General features: G+C 41.2%; 1 protein-coding gene across 7 annotated transcripts in view; it reads left to right on the forward strand.

Annotated features, from left to right (window-relative positions):
• DST (dystonin) overlaps positions 1–24,155 on the forward strand; it is a 488,729-nt gene that overhangs the window by 37,674 nt on the left and 426,900 nt on the right. For all 7 annotated transcript variants that reach the window (XM_005552656.4, XM_005552659.4, XM_005552672.4 and 4 more), the window contains exon 3: positions 18,113–18,313. In XM_005552656.4, coding sequence (XP_005552713.3) covers positions 18,113–18,313 — 201 coding nt within the window. The remainder of the gene's footprint in view (positions 1–18,112; positions 18,314–24,155) is intronic.

The raw sequence follows: 24,155 nt of genomic DNA on the forward strand, positions 1-24,155 counted from the left end.
GTCAGTAGGAGAATAGTTAACTAAAGTATGGTACATGCATAAACTAGAAAATTATTCAGTTGTAAAAAAGAGGGTGCGGTGACTCATGCCTGTTTCCCAGCACTTTGGGAGGCTGAGGTGGGTGGATCACTTGAGGTTGGGAGTTTGAGACTGGCCTGGCCACCATGGTGAAACCCTGTCTCTAATAAAAATACAAAAATTAGCTGGAAGTGGTAGCACATGCCTGTTATCCCAACTACTCAGGAAGTTGAGGCAGGAGAATCACTTGAGCCCGGGAAGTGGAGGTTGCAGTGAGCCGAGATTGTGCCACTATATTCCAGCTTGGGCAACAGAGCAAGACTCTGACTCAAAAAATAAAAAAAGAATGTATTCCTGAAATGTTATAAAAAGAGCAACATAGAAAACATATATATAAAACAAGATCCCATTTTTGTTGAATTGATTTTATAGGAGAAGTCAAGGTGATAGGTACTAATATCACAGTGATTACTCTAGAGGGATGTATTTGAAGGTACAAAACAGGGACATTCACACTTATTTATGGGGTTCAAAAAACGGTTGCAATTATAGGTGGATTTAAGTTTCTAATTGTTTTTTTCTGAAATTTTCAGACAAGTAGATCTTTAAAAAGGAAAAATCAAACCCTAAGCATATTGAGAATCTATTTTGTGCTCAAACATAAGTAGGAGCAATGAAGGACACAAAGATGAAAAATAAACTGTCCCTTCCCTTCATATCCATGATAAGTCAAACTGTGATAAGTGCTATAAAAAAAGCCACATTGGAGTAAACTTCTTTTAAATCAGTCTACTGGGAACAGTCAACAGGAATCATATGATTCAGGTTAAAAAGTTCATAGCTCTTGCCTAAATAACTGCAAGAGGGGCAAGAGAAGGTAACAAAAATCTCTTCAAAGCTTTTAGCTACTGATCTAGATTCAATAACATCATCTTAGGAAAAGGAGTCAATACAAGGTGACTTCTTATGCACAGTTTATGCAGATATTCATGTAATGCATTGTCAAAGACAGAGCAGAAGTGAATAGTAAAAAACGTTGTAGCCACCACAAAATGGACTAGCCACAAGCATTTCTCACAAACCTTTGATTAACCATCTTTGTTTAAAACCTGCTCCTGTTGGCTTCCCTGCTGCTTTTTCTCTGTCTTTACTCAATATAAACTATCAGAAGATTTTAGGTCATGAAAATATTTTTTCTCCTTTCATGCTAAGTGTCTTCAGAGTAAGCAGATTTTTGAGAGAGAAAGTGCTGCCAGAAAAAGCACTTAAGATTTGAACACAGACCAAATACACATTTGGTCTATGCAAGGGCAATGGTTCAGCCCCCAGACAGAGTGCAGGAGTGGTCAGTCCTTTCTGGCGTGTATCCTCAGTGGGCTGTTGCTGTTCTTGAGAAATACCTGGTCCTAGCAGTGTGTGCTAGGAGTCTCTGCCTGGTTTTTTTTTTTCTTTTTCTTTTTTTTTTTTTTTTTTAGCATGCCTGGGGCTTGATGGTGAGTCTTGGCAAGCATCCATTTCCTGACTGCTGGCATGGGGAGCACAGTGAATGCTGTTTCCCTACCTTAGTAATGTAGCTTACCTTTGGGACTTGAAATCCTGCCTGGAACTCCAGCCCAAAAGCCTGAATAGCTTCTGTGTGTGTGTGTGTGTGTGTGAGAGAGAGAGAGAGAGACAGGATCTTGTCTCAGGGCTATAGTACAGTGGCCCCATCATGGCTCACTACAGCTTGACCCCCCAGGCTCAGGAGATCCCCCCACCTCAGCCTCCCAGGTAGGTGGGACTACTGGTGTGCGCCACCATACCCAGCTAATTTTTTGTATTTTTTGTAGAGACAGGGTCTCACTATGTTGCCCAGGCTGGTCTCCTGGGCTCCTGGGCTCAAGCGATCTGCTTGCCTTGGCCTCTCAAAGTGCTGGTATTACAGGCATGAACCACTGCACCCAGGCCTTGAATAGCTTTTGTTAAGTTCAGGCACTGGCAGGGGTGATGCTCAAAATATTTAACAACCAGTAGAAAGTGAGCACTGAGCAGTCAGAACAGATGCCAGCTGAAGGTCCAATACTTTGTAGTTTCTAGATCCTGGGGGAGGATCAGGAACTCTAGGGAGGGTGTGTGCAACAAGAGGACACTCAGGGGTCTTAGGGCTTCTACCCCTTATGGCTGCCCAGGTCCTGCTCTGCTTGAACTAATCACCTAGTGTCCTATGGCTCTTGTGTACCTGGCTTTGAGGATTTGATTCATGGATCCTCTCATGTCTGTGCTGATGTATGAGCTCTTGCCTGTACATACTCATGACGCTCAGCCAACTTGTTTTACTTCCTCCCTATCACATATCTGTCATCTCAACTAGTCTGAACTATCTGAACCATCTAAACTATCTGCCATCTTCCCATCTGCCTTATGGCTTAGCCTGCCTGAGTCATGATAGGGTTGGCTTCAGTGCAGGAAATTCTCAGAGCAACAGTGTTGGGATTACGTTGTACTTGAAGACAAAGATATTACTGGAGAATAGTTTGCTGGGGATGCTATTGATATAGCTACCGTTTTAAGATTAGTTTAACCACTCATTTTTCCCTTGCGTAAAGTGTTAGCAGTTCAGTTTGCATATACATTTAGGTCTTTATTCTGTCTTCGTGTCCTCTCCTGTGTCTTGAGTGGTTTCTGATATACTGCCTGATACATTGACTTTTGTCTCCAAAGACTGATTTTGTAGTGGTATTGAAAGTCACTTAAGGATGCCCTTGAAATAGACTCAGGACTTTGCTGTGACTTATTGCACATTAGCACGTGTTTTTTTCCTTTCTTTTTTTCATCTTGTTTCTTACCTTTTTTTCTATCCCTATCTTCACTCTCCACCCCCGTATTTTGTGCTGCACACTCAGTGGACTGCACAGCCTCATCTATCTCCGTTAACTTTCCTTCCTGTGCTCTTTTTGTGGACCGCTTTCTTTTCTCATCATGCCCCTCTAGGCTGTCTTCTTATGATTAGTGTTCCTGGCCTTTGCTTAGTGTGAACATTTACCACTTCAGAAATCTTGCTGTTTGGGCGCTATGTGGCTTCTTAGAATTTGCAGTTGGGAAGTTGTAAATGTGCCATAAAACATGCTTTTTAATTTTATATTTCCTAGCTGCTTGTCTTGAGAAGGACGTTATCTTAGAAATACATATATTTAATCCAAGACTCTTTTTATTTGTAGACATGGTCACTAGTGATAATGTCTGTGAGTAGTATCTTAGAAAAGGCTGCATGCAAACAGATTGTGCTCACATTTAAAGACTCATCTATAAAATCCCTTGGTCTATAATTATGAAGGCTGGGTTATGATTTGCTGGTGGCACAGCTATTTATAGAGTCTGTCATTGCGCATGACTGTCTGTGCCCAGGGCTGTGGGCCCGTCGCTGAGAGGAGCTGAGCTCTGGCTGCCGCAAGAGCAGATTGCACTGACTGCTGCTCCTGTTTCTCAGTCAGCCTTCCTCATTTGCCCTCCTTAGCTTTGAATGGAGCTTTTTTCTCTCTAGAACTCTTGTCTATTCCTGCTTTTTCATATGGTTACTGTTACCTGTTTCTGATGTGTATATTGCCCAGTGTTTTGCTGTTACTCTCATTTTTTGTATTGATGAATTTCCTGTCCTCTAGAAGCTCTGTGTTGCTGAATCTTTCTTGTCATTGAATGTTAAATATGGTTCATAAGTTATTGATGGCACTGTTTAGGAAATCAGACTGTTTGTTTCAGGTCAGCTTCCTAGGAAAATAGACTTTGAGATGGAGACTCTATGCAGGAGATTTACTGGGGAGTGCCCTCGGGAAAAACACCCTAAGATAGTGAGGGCCAGGGAGAAGTTGAATTATGTTGCATATGCAGATGGCCCTAAGATCCCACAGGAAGTGTCAGAGTTGTCCCTAGTTGAAACTATCACTAGCCCTTCCCTGTCGAACAGCATTGGCCTGGGGGATGGGATGTGAAAGCTAGCTCTTAGGCTGGAGGGCAATTCCCAGCTAAAAGCCATGCTGCCACCCTCTCAGCAACTGGCTCAAGGAATGGGGGAAAATGTGGGGGATGCTCCACATTATCCAGACTTGTCATAGTTTTGAATGTAGTGCAATTTCTACCCTCCTTTAGTTTTAACATAGATGCAATGTTGGTTCCATACTTAATATGGGTGCATTGTTTGTTCCATATTTAATATGGATGCATTGTTGGTTCCATAAATATGCCTGAAAGCCAAGCATATTTATTTTCTTTTTATGGTTCATTTTGGTACAAAACATGAAGTTGATGAATTCAGTCTAAGAAAAAATAGAGTGTAGGCCAATTTCAACAGAATAAACCCTGCCTTACTGAACAGCCACTCTTCATAAAAATCTGCTGTCACTCACTGGCTGATGAGTTTATCCCTAAAAACCAAAGCAGGAGATGGGAAGGATAAAGGATTCAAATCTATTGTACCAAAAGCAGTAGGGTTGATAAAATTTGTGCAGACTTTTGCCTGGTATTTGCAGTCTAAATATAAAGAAAATCATCAGATTAGAAAAATAATCCAACTGCATCATCTATGTGTTTGATGAAATAACATAACAGATGCTGTTTGATCTGCCTAGAAACTACAAACAGATGGAGTAGACATGGCTGCCAGAGGGAAATTAGGCTGACCTTATATTTCACAGACTAGGTTGTTGACTGAGAGTACAGATTAGCAGACCAAAACATCAAGTCAAAATTATTTTTCAGTCTATGTTAGAAACAGAGTGCTCAAGGCCCTATAGGATGCTATAGAGCAGGGGTTGACAACATTTTTTCTGTGAAGGGCCAGATAGTAAGTACAGTATTTTTGACTTTGCAGGTCATATGATCTCTGTTGCAACTACTTAACTCTGCGTTTGTGGCAGAGAAGTAGCCATAGACAACATGTAAATGAATGGACATGGCTGTGTTCCATGGAAACTTTGCAAAAACAGATAGTGGGTCAGTTTGTCCAAAGAGTGATAGTTTGCTGACCTTTGGTGGAGAGCACATATTAGGTTGCTTGAGTTTCAGTCCTAGAGCAGATACTTAGAAAGTATTAGGCAAACTTCTAAGTATCCATTTTCTTATCTGTAAAATGGGCATTGAAATAGTATTTACCTACTAGGAATATTACAAGAAATAGTGAGATAATGCATGCATGTATTTGGCACATAGGGAATGCTTAATAAGTAGAAATTATTGTTGTTTATGGAACTGTAAAGAATTAAAGAGAGTTGAATGTAGTTAGGAGCTGAACAATGCTGGAAAAGTGTTAAATGGGACTCAGATTCTGTTTGGCTATGTAATAAGATGTGTAAATGGAGCTCTTTTTATCTTAGTTTTGTTTGAGGCCCCAGTAGTTGTAGTCAGAAAGGCTCACATTGCCAGAGAGAGGAGTAGACCCCTATGTAGGAGGTAGCTATAAATTTGATTTTGCCACCAGCTCTGTGGTAGACTGTGTTTTGCTCACCAATGTCTGTGTTCTTATTCTCAGCACATAACTAATTTTTTAGCTTCCCTTGCAACTTGGTGATGACCTTGTAACTGGGTTCTAGTTAATGAAATGAAAGAAATGATGTGTGCCATTTACAGGTCTGGTGTACTGAAACCATGCACACAATCCTGGCCCTCGTTTCCATAATCCAGCAGAGCGGAGAGGATATTGAGGACCTAAAAAGCCATAGATGGAAGGTGCCTGGTGTTCTAAATGACTCTTTGGAGCAGAGCACCACCCCCACTTGCTGATCTATGCCTGACACGAGCAAGGCATAAACTTTTATTGTGTTAAGTTCCTGAGGTTTTGGTGTTGCTTGCTATAGCCGTTAGTCCATGCTGATAGTTATAGTCAGCCATCACCAATTTTAGGTATATGGATAAAGACTAAGGTTTCAGCTGTGAGAGGTTAAAGAAGTGCTGTTCAGTAGAACTTTCTGTGAGAACACAAATGTTTTATCTGCATTATCCAATAAGGTCTCTACTAGCCACATATGCTATTGAGTACTTAGAATATGGCTAGTATGCTCAAGAAGTTGAAATTTTAATTTAAATTAACTAAAATTTAAATAAAAATATGTGGCTAGTAGCTACTCTGTTAGACAGGTCAGGATTAGAGACTAGGAAATGTCTTAGCAGTGTGCTGCGCCCCACCCCAAGCCTCCATAATAATTCCAAAGGGCCAGAGACTGTGGCTGGACTGCTGTTCTAATGGTGGAATGAGCAGAAAGGGCTGCGCTGGAAACAGCCTGCTGTCCGAGAATTTGCTGGGGTAAAGGATACGTGAGTATTTTTTACGGCTGTCTTGGGAGAAAGAGCCTGGAGTCACTTTAAAGCCTGTCTAGGAGGAAACCAGGAGTGATGCGACCTCATTGGAATGGTATGCTTTTGTGACTAGAAGTGGTTGGGAGACTTTTTAATTATCTGAGAATGACCAGAAAAATTATAGGATCTACACAAAATCTTATGTAGTGTTGAGAGAAAAGGAACTCCTCATTGTGGATTTCAGAGGTCAACCAGGAAAGAAAATGTAGTTTTTTTCTGAGTGTACACTATGATCCCTGCTTGGGCTAATCTAACGTTTATAATTAAAAAGCACTTAAAACTCTTTAAAGGAGAAGTATCTCAAGTAGCTTCAACTTGTAGTCTTCGTTTAGTCTTTTCCCCACCCCCATCCAAGACTGTGTTTAGTGTCTTAGGCTCATTTGGATGCAGAATCAGAGACATATTATATTTTAAGGCATGTTGTATGTATAATTTAATGGAAATCAAAGAAAAGGATCCATATGAGGGTCTGGCTTTACATGGATAGAACTGGAAGTTGGTTACAGATTAAAGGCCTCACTCCTTGCAGTAGCGAGATGCTATAGGAATGACTTCATTTTACTCCACTAGATGCTTCTTTTCCTTTTGCCTGTTTCACTTATGATTTCTGGCCCCTGATAGCCTCAACCTATACCAGGGGCACACAGTTTCCATGAATCCTTCTACGTCCTTGTTACTCACGTTTGGTCTGCAGACCAGCAGCATCAGGATACTCTGGGAGCCTGTTAGAAAAGCAGACTCTCAGGCCCCAATCAGACCCACTGCATTAGAATCTGCATTTTAATAGGATTTCCAGGTGATCCATGTACATATTAAAGTTTGAGAAGCACTGATCTATAGAATTAATTCCCTCCCTTCCTCCTTCCCTTCCTCCCTTGCAACCTCTATGCTAAGCAGCCCAGGCTCTCAGTTTTCCTCAGACTCTCAAAGGAAAAACTCTGATAGACACAGCCTAAGTGTAAAGACCCAGCAACCATAGCTGGAGCGGTGTGAGGGTACGGTACAAAACATGCTTCCTCAGGCAGCAGGGACTGTGGGTGGAGCCTTTTGTTTAAGAAGGGAATGCTTGACATTATTAAGAGATTTTAAAATATTTTCATTTACAAAACTGCACCTAAGTTGTAGTTCATTTGCAATTTAGAAAATATTAAGGCTCTCTGGTTGTAAGTCAGAGCTTCTTACCAGAAGAAACTAATAAACAGTTGATATAATATCAGTCAATATGAAAGAAACACTGTATTACTAACCTGTGAAAGTTTATCTAAAATAAATGTACCGGCTGAGCGCGGTGGCTCACACTTATAATCCTAGCACTTTGGGAGGCCGAGGTGGATGGATCATTTGAGGTCAGGAGTTCGAGACCAGCCTGGCCAACATGGTGAAAACCCATCTCTACTAAAAATACAAAAACTAGCCGGGCATGGTGGTATATGCCTGTAATTCCAGCTGTTTGGGAGGCTGAGGCAGGAGAATTGCTTGAACCCAGGAGGTGGAGGTTGGAGTGAGCTGATAGCATGCCACTGCACTCCAGCCTGGGTGATGGAGTGAGACTGCATCTCAAAATGAATAAATAAATAAATAAAATAAAATAAAATAAATGTACAATTCAGCTAGGCACAGTTACTCATGCCTGTAATTCCAGCACTTTGGGAGGCTCAGGTGGGAGGATTTCTTGAGGCCATAAGTTTGAGACCAGCCTGGGCAACATGTGAGACCTTGTCTCTTTAAAATATTAAGTGGATGTAGTGATGCATACCAGTATTCCCAGCTGCTCAGGAGTCTGAAGAAGGGGGATCTCTTGAGCCCAAGAGCTCTAGGCTACAGTGAGCTATGATCACACAACTGTTCTCTAGCCTGGGCAACCGAGTGAGACCTCATCTCTATAAAATAATAAATAAAAAGAAATGTGCAGTTCCTTAGACTTTTCCAAAACAGACTATTTGTTGTCATCATACCTCCAGGGACCAATGTTCTATACCAAACAATGACTAGTTATTAGAAAAGATTTTAAAAAGGTAATATTTTGCCCCACTTTTACTTGCCAGGGAATACATTCTCTCTGAAAACAGAAAGGTATCTTCTAGATAGATTATTTCCCCCCCCCCTGCTGACAAAGTGGCTTCCAGGACAAATCTTTTAATGTAGGGTTATTAAAACAACAAACAGCTAAATTGCTCTAATCCTGAGGGTCCCCCTGCATATAGCACAATGGGATACAGTATTATTATGACCAAAACTACTCACTCACCACACAGTAAGGGACAGGACCTTTGGTTTCTCAGACTGTACTCACGTGATGGTGGCATCAGCATCACTGGAGGATTTGTCAGGAATGCAGATTCTTAGCCCTATCCCAGACTTACTGAATCAGAAACTCCAAGGGTGTGGTCCAGGAGTCTGTGTTTTAACGAGCCTTCAAGGTCGTTCTGATGCTTGATGAAGTTTGAGAACCAGTGAGTCAGTGTAGTGCAAACTCCTATAGCAAATATACACTCATTGGCTCAAACAAAATACAAATGTATTTGTTGTTTATTTAAAGGTACAGATGTGGGTAAACAGGTTGGTAGACTGGCCTCTTTCCTGTAGTTATTCAGGGACTTGGGCTGATGGACACACTGTCATCTTCATTGTGTGACTTTCAAGGTTGCTTCAAAGGTCATGCCGGCCAAAAGAGGAGAAGAGCACGGAGAATTGGCTGTGGGAAGTGTTTATATGCTAGGTCCAGAAATGGCTTACATATATACACATTTCACTGGCTAGAGCTCAGTCACATGGCCTTATCTAACTGCAAGGGAGGCTGGGAAATGTAACTTAGCTTGTGACCAAGAAAGAAAAAGGCAAACATGGTTAAAAGACAGAATTATAAAAGAAACCAATTACATTGAAATGTAAGTTATTAGAAATATTTTTGACAGCAGTATAGGTACTTTTTAATTAATGCATTGAATAACAAGATCTAGTGGTGTTACAGGAAAGGAGTCCTAATTGAGACCCCCCAGAGAAGGTTCTTGGATCTCCCACAAGAAGGAATTCAGGGCGAGTCCTAGAGTAAAATGAAAGTAAGTTTATTAAGAAAGTAAAGGAATAAAAGAATGGCTACTCCATAGACAGGGCAGCCCTGAGGACTACTGGTTACACATTTTAATGCTTATTTCTTGATTAGATGCTAAACAAGGGGTGGATTATTCATGCATCCCCCTTTTAGACCATATAGGGTAACTTCCTGACCTTGCCATGGGATCTGTAAATTGTCATGGCCGTAGGGGGAGTGTAGCAGTGAGGATGATCATAGGTCACTCTTATTGCCATCTTGGTTTTGGTGGGTTTTAGCCAGCTTCTTTGTTGCAACCTGTTTTATCAGGAAGGCCTTTATGACCCGTATCTTGTATCTTGTGCTGACCTCCTGTCTCATCCTGTGACTTAGAATGCCTTAACCGTCTGGGAATGCAGCCCAATAGGTCTCAGCCTCATTTTACCTAGCTCCTGTTTAAGGTGGAGTTGCTCTGGTTCAAATGCCTCTGACAGCGGCACATTTACTAACTACTGTGATTTTGAAGTAACAAGTATAAACAGTATTTCAAGAGATCTGCAGCCACTACAACTTAATATTTAAATCTATGATGACTTTTGGTGGCAAAAGTCACAGGTACTGTTAATGATACCAGGTTTATGGCCTACATTCATAATTGAGCCATGTTTTAAATTTCAATTATAAGTTATTGAAAATCAAGGAATATTTTTTTCTGCATACAAGTTCATGGACTGCCCTCTTCATCTCCCTCAAATTTTATCCATGGATCAAAGAGCTTCTACTGTACACTTTATTTCTAGCCTGGGATGAGGGGAATCATTTGATTTTTTAATGGAGCATTATAGATTTTATAAGCAGCAGCTTATTGAGCTTTATAATATTTACATATGGTAAAATTTATATCTTCCATAACACAAAAGTAACATATATATACATATGTGTGTGTGTGTGTATATATATACACATATATATATGTATTTTCTTTTTTTTTTTTTTTTTTTTTTGAGACGGAGTCTCGCTCTGCCGCCCAGGCTGGAGTGCAGTGGCCGGATCTCAGCTCACTGCAAGCTCCGCCTCCCGGGTTCACGCCATTCTCCTGCCTCAGCCTCCCGAGTAGCTGGGACTACAGGCGCCCGCCACCTCGCCCGGCTAGTTTTTTGTATTTTTAAAGTAGAAACGGGGTTTCACGGTGTCAGCCAGGATGGTCTCGATCCCCTGACCTCGTGATCCGCCCGTCTCGGCCTCCCAAAGTGCTGGGATTACAGGCTTGAGCCACCGCGCCCGGCCTGTATTTTCTTTTTTTGTTTTGACAAAGTCTCACTCTGTCTCCCAGGCTGGAGTGTAGTGGCGCAATCTTGGCTCACTGCAACCTCTGCCCCTGGGCTCAAGCAATTCTTGTGCCTCAGCCTTCCAAATAGCTGGGATTATAGGTGCGTGCCACCACGCCCGGCTGGTGGAGACGGAGTTTGACCATGTTGCCCAGGCTGAAAAGTAATTCTATATTAATGCTCAGTGGGTCAATGTGTTAATTTTCCATCTTTTCAGATGTGTAATCAGTAAACTTGACAGTAGTTTGACCTTATAAAACAATAATACTTACCCGAAAATATTTTTTTCTTAATTTCTGCCTCATTCATCTAAATTGTTAATAGATCTTTTCTTGTTTTAATCAGTCAACATGTATTCCTGAGCACTTCCAGTCATGTGGATACATGTAGAAGATTAATTCTAAATGCATTACTGCCTTATAATCTCTTTACATAAGAGCAGAGTGTTGAAGGGCACTGGTTGGAGTTAGATAAACCTGGGTTCTAATCTGGGCTTTTCTAATTGCAACTTTTTACCTTTAAGCAGATTACTTAACCCTGAAAAGCCTGTTTGCTTGTTTCTTCAGGGCATATATAGGCTTAGTGCATAAGTGGCGCTTAGTAAATTATTGCTATTAATATTTCATCACTTTTTATGCCCATCTACACATACACAGTCAAACAGCCTGGTTGTCTGAGTATTCGACCTCCAAGGAAAATAGCTAACCACCTGCAAGTTTTAACAGAAAGTGTATGCATTAGAGATTTTTGTTTGTAGATAACAGGACCTGACTGTCTGATTTAAGCCAATAGAGAATTTAATACACCTAGATCATGGAACTCACAATCAAGACCAAATGTCTGGTTAGAACAAACAAAACCAGGCAGCTTCACAAGGTCTTTGGTGTAGCCATTGGAACTAATGAACTCCTACTGATTTTTTTCAGTCTTTACCTGCCTCCATATAATATTCACAGTCCAAGCAGAGAAACTTGCATTCACTGGGTCTTGGCCATGGGCCTACCCATGAAATGTACTGGGTTATTAAGCGAGAAGATCTAGAGTGGGCTCTGGAGCATCTTGATGTAACTATGTATCAAGACATTACTCATCACCGGGAAATAACAAATAAAAGTTACAGTGAGATATCACCTCACATCTGTTAGGATGGTTGTCATTAATAAGCCACAAGATAAAAAGTGTTGATGAGGAAATGAAGCGGCTACATTATCTGTGGTAAATACCTGGAGTTTGTTGTCTTGCACCAAGAAAATTTAGGACAGGGACACACTTGAGGAGTTTAGGGGCAGAGGTTTAATAGGCAAAAGAAAGAGAAAGAAAAACATCTCTCTCTAGTGAGAGAGAAGGGGAGTTCTGAGAGGAAAAGGCTGGCAGGCAGTGGACGCCCCGAATTTTATAGTCCGGCTTGAGGAGGTGGTATTTGATTTTTGTAGGGCTCACAGACTGGTTTGATCAGGTGTAACATCTACATAGCGGGCCTGGAGGGCTGGTTACCCTACCCTAATATTATTATGCTAATGAATTCTTCCCTTGGCCAGTGCCATTTTGTCTTCTCCTTACTGTACACGTGGCTGGCAGAGAAGGGAAGATGGAGCCATCTTGAACACGTCTAGTCCCAGGTAGTTCTTTCCTGCGGGCATCCACCTGTGAAAGCTCTAAGCTTGCTTGTCTATGTCTGCAGCTCGACTTTACAGGCTGTTCTTTGTTAGAAAATGATTTTGGGCTGCTTTTCATTAAAAGGAAAACCTGACTGAGGACTTTTGTACCCTTACTATCTGCCTAGTAATTTCTTCTTAACTCTGGTATCAGAAGGCTACGGAGAAACTGGAACCCTTGTACACTGTAGGTGGGAATGTAAACTGGTGTAGCCGCTATGCAAAACAGTATGGTGGTTTCTCAAAAAGTTAAAACTAGAATTACCATATGATCCAACAATCGCACTTCTGGCTATATGTACAAAGGGGTTGAAATCAGGATTTTGAAAAGTTATACATGCTCCTAAGTTCATTGCAGCATTTTTCTCAGTAACCAAGGTATGGAAACAATCTAAATGTCCGTGGAGAGATGAGTGGATAAAGAAAATGCAATATAGGCTGGGCGTGGTGGCTCACGCCTGTAATCCCAGCACTTTGGGAGGCCGAGGCGGGTGGATCACCTGAGGTCAGGAGTTCAAGACCAGCCTGGGCAACAAGGTGAAACCCCATCTCTACTAAAAATGTAAAAATTAGCTGGATGTGGTGGTGTGTACCTGTAATCCCAGCTACTCGGGAGGCTGAGGCAGGAGAATTGCTTGAGCCCAGGAGGTGGAGGTTGCAGTGAGCCGAGATTGTGCCATTGCACTCCAGCCTGGGTGACAAAGCAAGACTCTGTCTAAAAGAAAAAAAAAAAAAAAAAAGTAGAGAAAAAGAAAATGCAATATATGTGTACAATGGAATAGTACTCAGCCTTGCAAAGTGAAGGAAATCCTGGTATATGCAATAGTATGGATGAACCTGGAGAACATTATGTTAAGTGTAATAACTCAGTCACAGAAAGACAAATACTGCATGATTCCACTTATATAATGTATCTAAATTAGTCAAATTAATATAACGCAAGAGTAGAATGGTAGTTGCCAGGGGCTGGAGGGAAGGAGAGATAGGAAGTTGCTGTTCAATGGGTATAAAGTTTCAATTATGCCAGCTGAATGAGTTCTAAGGATCTACTATATAACATTGTACCTAGAGTTAACAATACTGTATTGTGCACTTAAAGATTGAAGAGAGATCTCATGATAAATGTTCCTCACACATGCACATACACACCACACACACACACACATGACCGCACATCTTGGGAAATGATTATCCAAAAGGTGCTGATAATTTGGGGTGGCCTAAAAATGATAGAAGTGCACTACTGACAGGCTTCCAAGTGTCCATCACCTAATGGTTAAAGAGTAACTCTTATTGGCTGGGCATGGTGGCTCACACCTGTAATCCCAGCACTTTGGGAGGCTGAGGTGGGCAGATCACGAGGTCAGGAGATCGAGACCATACTGGCCAATATGGTGAAACCCCATCTCTACTAAAAATACAAAAATTAACTGGGCGTGGTGGCACATGCTTGTAATCCCAGCTATTTGGGGAGGCTGAGGCAGAAGAATCACTTGACCCCAGGGGGTGGAGGTTGCAGTGAGCCAAGATCGCGCCACTGCACTCCAGGCTGGTGACAGAGCTAGACTCCCTCTCAAAAAAAAAAAAAAAAAAAAAAAAAAAGAGTAACTCTTATTAACACCTGGAAGAACTTATAGCACCACCTACTGTTTCAAGCTAAAATTTCCTCCGTTAAAAGACATTTTTTTAAAAAAATTATTACTTAGGACAAGAAAGTGTCAAAAATCAAGGAGCTGTAATTCTTTGCAGTTATTTAGAGAAATAAAGGTGAATGCTCATCGTTGATTATAGTGTTTGTAATCATAGCTGTGCACTGCTGATGTGTAAATTGCTGCTGCAAGATCCAGAAAGTGAAGCAGTAATAATAACAATAATAATGTATTGCTGCTGCAAGATCCAGAAAGTGAAGCAGTAATAATAACGATGATAATGTATTAAGTATTTCTTATATGCTGTGTACTGTTCTGAGTACGTAATGTGGATTATCTCATTTAAATACCACCATTACTCTATGAGAGAGGTATTGTTATATGCATTTGACAAATTAAAAAACAAGGCACAGAGAAGTAATTTAACCAAGATCACACGCCTAGTAAGTAATAGAGCTGATATTATATTTGAGCCCAGGTAGTTTGACTCACTGGAGAGTAACAAAGAACTCTCCTAATGATCGGTACCTCACATGTGTCTGTCTTCAAGGCATACCAGCAGTGTGACTCATTTTCCTATTTCCATCTGATTTCTTTTTTAGATAGTATGAATAATACACTATTGTGTTCAAGAATATATTTTATTCACACAAGTAATATACATGGTAATTATAGTGAATGCTTATGTACTACTACGTGCCAGGCACTCTTTGAAGTACTTTACCTACATTAGTTTATTCTTTTCAGCAATCCTATGAATTACTATTTTAATCCTTATTTTACAAGTGAGGAAATCATTAAGTAACTATTCAAGATCACACAACTAGGAAGTGACAAAGGCAGTATTAGAACTCAGATAGTGGCTGCAAAGTGTGTGTAGTATACTACAGTACTTATAAAAAGTTATTTTAAAATAGTACAAGTAAATTTGGGTATAACAGAAATCACTGAGGCAGTGCTCAGATCTGGAAAAAAATGTTAAGGTGGAATGAAGATGCCTAAAGTTTAGGAAAGACTGATTTAAGTGGTTTAAAATTTTTTTGCCAGGTATAATGGCTCACACCTGTAATCCCAGCACTTTGGGAGGCTGAGCTGGGCAGATCATGAGGTCAGGAGTTTGAGAGCAGCCTGGCCAACATGGTAAAACCCTATCTCTACTAAAAATACAAAATTTAGCCGGGAGTAGTGGCTCATGCCTGTAATCCCAGCTACTCAGGAGGCTGAGGCAGGAGAATCACTTGAACCCAGGAGACGGAGGTTGCAGTGAGCTGAGATTGCGCCACTGCACTCCAACCTGGGTGACAGAGCAAGATTCTGTCTCAAAATTTTTTTTAATATCATAAATAATTCTGCATTGAATATCTTCCTGGGCATGCTTGGTAGAATTTCTCTGGGGTAGATACAGGGATATGAATTCACTAAGTTATTGTTTTGCAGAATGGCTGTGCCAACATGTTTTAATCTCTGTCGTTTGGTTACTTTAGCAAAGTTTTATGCAGTTTTTCTCCCTAAGTGTTTCTAGAATTTGTGGGCCACTGAGGACTATTGGTAATAATACCAGTTAAGCAAAATCTGGTTGCTTATTATTCATAAGAGAATCTACATTCTTACCAAAGAAATGTACTCAACTTACTCCACTATTACAGAATCTACTATATCATCAAATATTTTGTTCATTCTACCAGAACACCAAATTTCTGAATTAGAGAGAATGCAAGGGCTGTGGGAGATAATGCCATCTAGTGGTCAAACTAAATTCTGGTTCCTAGAGGTTCTTAGTCTTCAAAGTATAGAAAAATTACCAGAGAAGCTTGTTAAAAAATGAGATTCAGAAGGAGAGAGAGAGAAAAAATGTGTGTGTGTAGAGGGTGGAGGGGGCGGGTGGGTGGATGGAGAATGTCTAGGAAGCTGCGTAAAAAGCAGCCTGTATGGTTGTTGGTTTTGATGTGTGTGGTCTAAACTGCCCTAGAATTTGGTTCAGCATTTGGCCCAGTTCCCTCTTCTCCTTAATCCTCTTTCCAGCAGCTGCTGTAGTACCTCCTGAGTTACGTGGGAGTGGTGGGGATGTTCTGGGACTATTTTGGGTTGAAGAGGACCAGCTGAGCTTGCACACAGGGGCGGGATGGGAACAAGACTAATGTATTTGGGGATGGATTAGGAGAGCCCAAACAATGACCTTGGTTTTGCCAAATCCATTTGCATTTTCTCCTTACCGATTTCTGTTGACCTCATTGCTACTTTTGGCTCTGTGGGTAATCCCTTCCTTTTTTTCAATTCTCTCCTTCTTCATATCCTTCAGCCTGGTATGCAGGCTCTCCATAATTGGACAGTAGTCCATCTTCCGGCTCCCTCAGTGAGAATCCCACTGTATACATTAACCTTTCAGAATCCCACAGAACCATTATTACACCTTTTCTCATACTGCTTATCCCTTTGAAATTCTTACTCCTCATTTTTTATGCATTTACTGCAAACTTTAAGCCTTTTATACATCTTTAAAAATTCAGAAGACACACAAACTCAAAGAAGCCCTTCTTGGATCATTTACTGTTTATCTCTCACTAGTTTCCCACCATATTTAGCTTGTACCCTCATTCCAGCACATTAGCAAATAATGTTTCTTATTGTTGTAAATACTTCACTCATCTGTCTATCATCTGTCTATTATTCATTCATTTATGTTGTTTCCTTTGCGTTCAATATGAATTCAATTCATTCTTCAAATGCCACTGACTCAACTAAGCCAAATGTAACTATTCTCAGCTTCATTCATTGATTTCCTTCTCTGAGATCTGCTAGCACTGAGAGTCTACTACTTTAACCCTTCGTTACACATTCCCCTGTGTTTTTGAACTCTATGTTAGATTTCTCCTTCTGCTCTCCAGTAAATTGTAAGCCATGAGGACCAAGACTATTTTATGTAATTATTGATATTTTCCAAAATTGCATGTTCTCAGCTGCATAATATGACTTAGCTGACATGTTTCCATAGTCTGAGTTGTCCTTATACTCATCTTGCTCTAAAAGAAGAGGAAAATGATAATTTTATTAAGCACTTCCTATGTGTCAGATACCATGCTTGGAATTTTACACACACACACACACACACACACACACACACACACATAATTTTATTTTTTAGATGGAGTCTCACTCTGTCACCTGGGCTGGAGTGCAGTGGCGTGATCTTGGCTCACTGCAATCTCTGCCTCCCAGGTTCAAGCAGTTCTCCTGCCTCAGCCTCCTGAGTAGCTGGGATTACAGGCACCTGCCACCATGCCCAGCTAATTTTTTTATTTTTAGTAGAGACAGGGTTTTGCCATGTTGGCCAGGCTGGTCTTGAACTCCTGACCTCAGGTGATCCACCCACCTCGGCCTCCCAAAGTGCTGGAATTACAGGCATGAGCCACTGCGCCCAGCTGGAATTTTACTTATATTTATGTTATTTAAAACTTAAAAGCCCTGTGAGTAGAATGTTATACATTTTGTAGGTTGGAACAGTTGGACTCAGAATTATTTAATACATTGTGTAGCTATAATTAAGAAGTCAGCATTTGGACCCAGGCCCATCTGACACCCAAACCCATACCTTTGTTCTGCCTCATTGCCCCCATTTGAGTTTGGAACCCTCACTTTGTGGTGTGTTGTAGTGATGCTTTGCATTCCTGCTCTTTCCTTCCTCAGAAAGAGTCTCTCTCAGGAATGTAAAGTTGCACTTTACCCTGGAATGATATCCTGTCCCGCTCCCTACACTCTACTTCAGGCCAAAGTGGAAATACTCTTCTTCACTCACAGTCTCCCTGATGCTTAAGTCAAGCAGTATGCCCACCTGCTTTCTTTCCCTCTTTTTTTTTTGGACTGACTTTACTCAATTAAGAACGTTTCTTAATGTAGAATAACTCTGGACCCTGAAATACTGGGGTGCTTTAAAGAACACTTGTGGGGAAAACTTACTTGCATTTGAGCCTCCTCCATGCTTACTTTGGGGGTGCACATGATCTCACTGAACATAGTGACTTTCGGAGCTTTTTGTATAACTAGCCCTGGGGAACTTCCAAACTAACTCAATACAAATCTGGATTTGCTTGGTTGTGTTTTCTGCCACAGGGATTCAGAGCAAGCCCTCGGCATATTAGAAGACGAGTTGCAGCAGCCGCAGCTGCCCGTCTGGAAGAAGTGAAGCCCGTGGTGGAAGTTCACCATCAGAGTGAGCAAGAAACTTCAGTGAGGAAACGAAGAATCAAGAAGAGCAGCCGAGTCCAGCCAGAATTTTATCACTCTGTTCAAGGTGCTTCAATCAGGAGGCCTGTAAGTAAAGAACTGTCTTTTATAAAAATATTAAATTCACTCAAATCATGTGGTGGTTCTTTTAGTTTAAAAACATTATCAGATTAACTTTGAATAATTAGGTTGTTGTTATTCCCAACAAGTGGCAGTGTACTCACATGAGTTCCAGCAAGGAATATGGTTTCCTAGAATGTTCTAGGGTGGATAGATAGCTGACAAAGAAGCAAGAGTTAGTCACTGTCAGGCAGCTGATATGAAAGCTGGTGAATTCCCAGCCCTCCTGAAGCTGGGGATCTAGAATGAGGATGGGGACATAGAGTCAACAAATCTAGGTGTGGTAATGAGAGAATTGGTAAAGAGGATGACAACAAAACCAGTGTCAGGATAGGAGAAGCAGTGAAGGAAGGTAGGGCTGGAGTCTTGGGCAGTAGCAATGGCTAAACTCCTCCTGGAGGCTCTTGAGCCAGTGAGGCCTGTGCATCCCTCTGCACCCAGCCCAGGGTAACTCTGTAAGTGTCCTGGCTTTCTCAGGTGTGGCCTTTATATTGTTATAAGGCAGCACCATTATCCCTTTGTAACCTGGTGCCCTGTGCTTCTGTTGGCCACAACCTCACCTTTCCTCAGAAACTCAGGGCTCAACTGGGAGCTGGTCTTCATCTCCTTCTCACATCCTGAGCACATTGTTCTATGTGCTCTGATTTTTCTTTCCTTGGTTCTGGCTCATGGGCTTTTTACCAAGGCTGGGGCCTGAAAATGCCATTTTAAAACTCGTAAAGTTATTTTATGACTGCAATAATTTTATGTTGCTTTGGCATTAGAAAAAAGTATCTGTGGTTCATCTCTATGCTGTGGGGAGCCTGTTGTTGTTTCTTGTGCCAACATAGGGGAGCCATCAAGAGTTGACTTGAAAATGTCTTTGTAAATTATTGAAACAGAACTGCTCTTCTGTGGGAGTAACTGTGGGGCAGGCACATGTGGAGACTGTGAGAAGGCCAAGAAAATGTCTGACTCAGTAACCAGGCCAACAACAATGGAAGGAAGTTAAATTCCTTTACAGAAAAGGATCTGTTTATCATAACCAAGTGAAAAAAAGTACATATTTAGAATGAGGGTTTATTTTTCATGAGTCAATAAAACAAAGGGTAAGTAGAATTTGGTATCTATGCAGAGAAATACGAAATGGTAGGAAAATTTATTCATTCAAACACATGCATTTTATACAGAAAATAAGGGACATACAAATATATGTTAACTAACAGTTCCTGAGGGCTTAGTGTGTAACAGGCCTTATTTTATGTCACTCATTTAACAATTCTATGAGGCAGATGTTATGATTCCTATTTTATGGATAATGAAACTGAGCCCCAGAGAGGATACATAACTTGCTTCAGGTTACCTAGTTGTTTGGGGTACAGTTTAGAATTTGGATCTGGGTGGCTTGCCTCCAGAACCCAAGCATGAACCTCTACCATCTGTTACCTTCCTGTAGTAGGAAATCACAGTCGAGTCAATCAACAGACATGAAAACAAGTAATTATAATGCATGTTCTGTGCTTTGAAAGTACTGTTCTAGAGTTATACACAAGGCATTATGGAATCATCTTGGATCTCCGGAAATATTTACAGATAGGCAGACACCTGAGATGAGTCCTGAGAGATAAGGAGGAATTTACCAAGTACAAAGTAGCAGTAGGTATCTCCTGCATGAGAAAAACATATATAAAAGTGCAGAGATGTGGGAGGGTATGGCATTCTCAGTGAACAGCTTGAGGTGGTGCTGGCAGATGAGACTGGTGGGTTGGGTAGAGGCCAGATTAGAAAGGGCTTGTGTATTGTGCTAAATATTTGAACTTATTTTCTGTAATAGGGATCAGTTGAAGGTAGGGAATAGGTGAATTATTTCTCTTGCTCAGAGTCTAGCTAGTTCTTTGCTTCTTCTAATCTCCCCATGTGGATCAGGATTGAGAAGTAAGTGATTATCATTAAAGTTTAGAAACTCTCAACCATCATTATTCTCTCACAAGCCCTCTACGTAACTGCCTTGGTTAATAAGACATAGTCTTTATGCCTCTGTGACTTTGAACCTTACTGTCTACTTTGCCCTTGAACATTTATCCTCATTCTTTGTTTGCCTGGTAAACTTCAGTTCGCCTTTTGAGACTGACTCATGCTTGGATGGGTCAGGTGAAGTCTTTTCTCATCCTTCCTATCAGAGTAAGGTGCCCTTAGTTTTGATCCTCAGCACTCAGTACAAACCTCCAACATAGCAATTACCCCAGCAAAAAAAAAAAAAAAAGAGGTCTCTGCGGTAAGACCCACGTGAGTTCAAATCCTGCTCTGTGTATCTGCAGGAAACAGCACACTAAGAGGATTTAACTGAAAAGAGCTTAATGAAGGGAGTATTTACAGAAATGTGGGCAGGGCTAAGCTGCTTCATCAGCCTTTAGGTAGAGTCTATTTATCTTCAACTCCTGGTCTAAGGGGTAGCAGAGGGCAGCGGTCTTAATGGATCCTGGTAGGAAGAGCTGGAGCAATGGAAGAGCCCTTCCACAAGGCCGGTACCTGAGGGATGCAGCTACTGCCAGAACCTAGTGAGTCAGGAGGGAGCAGGGCAAATAAATATACTGCTTTCTTAGCTCCTGCTCCCAGTGGTACCTCTTTTTGAACCAACCTACCTAGAAGCCAGAGGGCAAAGGAACTTGGATGATGTAGATCACAGCCATCAGTCTCCCAGGGACTGAGCAAGGAAGAGATGGACAGATAATCTGAGAGGGTGACAGGGACAGCAGAGAATAAAAACATACCTACCTGGTGGCCAAGTGTGGTGGCTCACTCCTATAATCCCAGCACTTTGGGAAACTGAGGTGGGCAAAAACACTTGAGGCCAGAAGTTCAAGACCAACTTACCCAACATGGCAAAACCCTATCTCTACTAAAAATATAAAAATTAGCTAGGTGTGCTGGCACATGCCTGTAATCCCAGCTACTCAGGAGGCTGAGGCAGGAGAATTGCTTGAACGGGGAGGTGAAGGTTGCAGGGAGCCGAGATCATGCCATTGCACTTCAGCCTTGGCTATAGAGCAAGACTACATCTCAAAAAAAAGAAACAACAACAACAAAAAAACATAAAAAACAAAACAAAAAAAATGGTATCCTTTGCCAAGGTATTTCAATTCTCTGAGAATCAGTTTCCTTTTCATAAAGTGATAATAAGGGAAAGGACACCCTTCTCAACAAATGGAAAAGGTTGGGCTAGCCACATGTAGGATAATGAAACTGGATCCTTGTACAAAAATCAACTCAAGATGGATTAAGGACTTAAATCTAAGACCTGAAACTATAAAAATTCTAGAAGATAACATTGGAAAAACTCTATTAAACATTGACTTTGGCAAGGATTTTATGACTGAGAACCCAAAAGCAAATGCAATAAAAACAAAGATAAATAGTTGGGGCTTAATTAAACTAAAGAGCTTTTGCACAGCAAAAGGAACAGTCAGCAGAGTAAACAGACAACCCACAGAGTGGGAGAAAATCTTCACAATCTATACATCTGACAAAGGATTAATATCCAGAATCTACAACAAACTCAAACAAATCAGTAAGAAAAAAACGGAGAAACAATCCCATCAAAAAGTGGGCTGAGGACATGAATAGACAATTCTCAAAAGAAGATGATACACAAATGGCCAACAAACATATGAAAAAATGTTCAACATCACTAATGATCAGGGAAATGGAAATCAAAACCACAAGGTGATACTACCTTACTCCTGCAAGAATGGCCATAATCAAAATGTCAAAAAACAGTAGATGTTGGTGTGGATGCAGTGATCAGGGAACACTTTTACACTGCTGGTGGGAATGTAAACTAGTACAGTCACTGTATTAGTCTGTTTTCATGCTGCTGATGAAGACATACCTGAGACTGGGAAGAAAAAGAGATTTAATTTGACTTACAGTTCCCCATGGCTGGGGAGGCCTCAGAATCGTGGTGAGAGGTGAAAGGCGCTTCTTAAATGGTGGCGGCAAGAGAAAATGAGGAGGCAGCAAAAGCAGAAACCCCTGATAAACCTATCAGATCTCATGAGACTTATTCACTATCATGAGAATAGCATGGGAAAGACCGACCCCCGTGATTCAATTACCTCTTGCTGGGTCCCTCCCACAACACACAGGAATTCTGGAAGCTACAATTCAAGTTGAAATTTGGGTAGGGACACAGCCAACTGATATCAGCCACTATGGAAAACAGTGTGGAGATTTCTTAACGAAGTAAAAGTAAGACTACCATTTGATCCAGCAATCCCACTACTGGGTATCTACCCTGAGGAAAAGAAGTCATTATACAAAAAAGATACTTGTACACGCATGTTTGTAGCAGCACAATTCACAATTGCAAAATTGTGGGACCAACCCAAATGCCCATCAATCAACGAGTGGATAAAGAAACTGTGGTGTGTATATATGATGGGATACTACTCAGCCATAAAAAGGAATGAATTAACAGCATTTGCAGTGACCTGGATAAGATTGGAGACTATTATTCTAAGTGAAGTAACTCAGGAATGGAAAACCAAACATCATATGTTCTCACTGACATGTGGGAGCTAAGCTATGAGGACGCAAAGTCATAAGAATGGTACAATGGACTGTGGGGACTTGGGGGGAAGAGTATGAGGGGGGCGAGGTATAAAAGACAACAGTGTGGTACAATGTATACTGCTTGGGTGATGGGTGCACCAAAATCTCACAAATCACCACTAAAGAATTTACTCATGTAACCAAATACCACCTGTACCCCAATAACTTCTGGAAAAATAAAAAATAAAGTGATAACAATAGCTACTGTAGAGTGGTGAGGATGAACTGAGTTGACATATGGAAAGAGATTTCATGGTGATGACCTGCGTAGAATAAACAATAAATAGTAGTTTCTTCCTTTTTTTCCTCCTCCCCTAGACCATTAATTCTTTGAGGCCCATGTCAAGGGGTCTAGAATATCTCCTGGCATGTGGCATTTGGCATTTGGCATCTGAGTGAATACTATCGACTAAGTGAGTGAATGATATATGAAAGATAGCTGATGATGAGTGGTACAATTAGTAAGCATTATAAGAATTTAGAGAACAAAAGGGGACCTCTACCCCTAAATAGGTTGGTTAGGGCATAATTACTTTGTGGAAGAGTTGGGATTGAGTTGGGCTTTAAAATATGGGTAGTGCTGCGCATGTGGTGGCTCACACCTGTAATCCCAGTACTTTGGGAGGCAGAGGTGGGAGGATCACTTGAGCTCAAGAGTTTGAGATCAGCCTGGGCAACATATGGAAGACCCTATCTCTACTAAAAAATTAAAAACAAATTAGCCAGGCATGGTGGTGCATGCCTGTAGTCCCAGCTACTTGAGAGGCTGAGGTGAGAGAATTGCTTGAGCCCAGAGTTCCAGGCTGCAGTAAGCCATGATCATGCTGCTATACTGCAGCCTCAGTGACAGAGCAAGATACTGTCTGAAAAAAAAAAAAAAAAAAGGTAGGAATTGGCTGGGGAGCAGATGCTGGGGCTGGGAAGTGGAGTAAACAAAAATGCTGAAAACTGACCGGATGTGGGGATTTATATGAGAGAAATACAAGATAAACTTGGAAAAAATAGATAGGGGCCAACATACATTTCAGACAACCACTGGTTTAAGCTTTCTTTTCTGTGCTTCTGAAGACACTGTAATAGGTGAGTAGTGTGATCATAGCATGATTTTAGAAAGATTAAACATGTACAGGGTGCGTCAGGAGAGCAGGACAGTTTGGTAGCTGCAGCAGTCTAGCAGTGAGGTGATTAGGGCCTGAATTTGGGCCTGACCCATGGCCTT

Source organism: Macaca fascicularis, chromosome 4 (assembly GCF_037993035.2).
Source record: "Macaca fascicularis isolate 582-1 chromosome 4, T2T-MFA8v1.1".
NCBI lineage: Eukaryota > Metazoa > Chordata > Mammalia > Primates > Cercopithecidae > Macaca > Macaca fascicularis.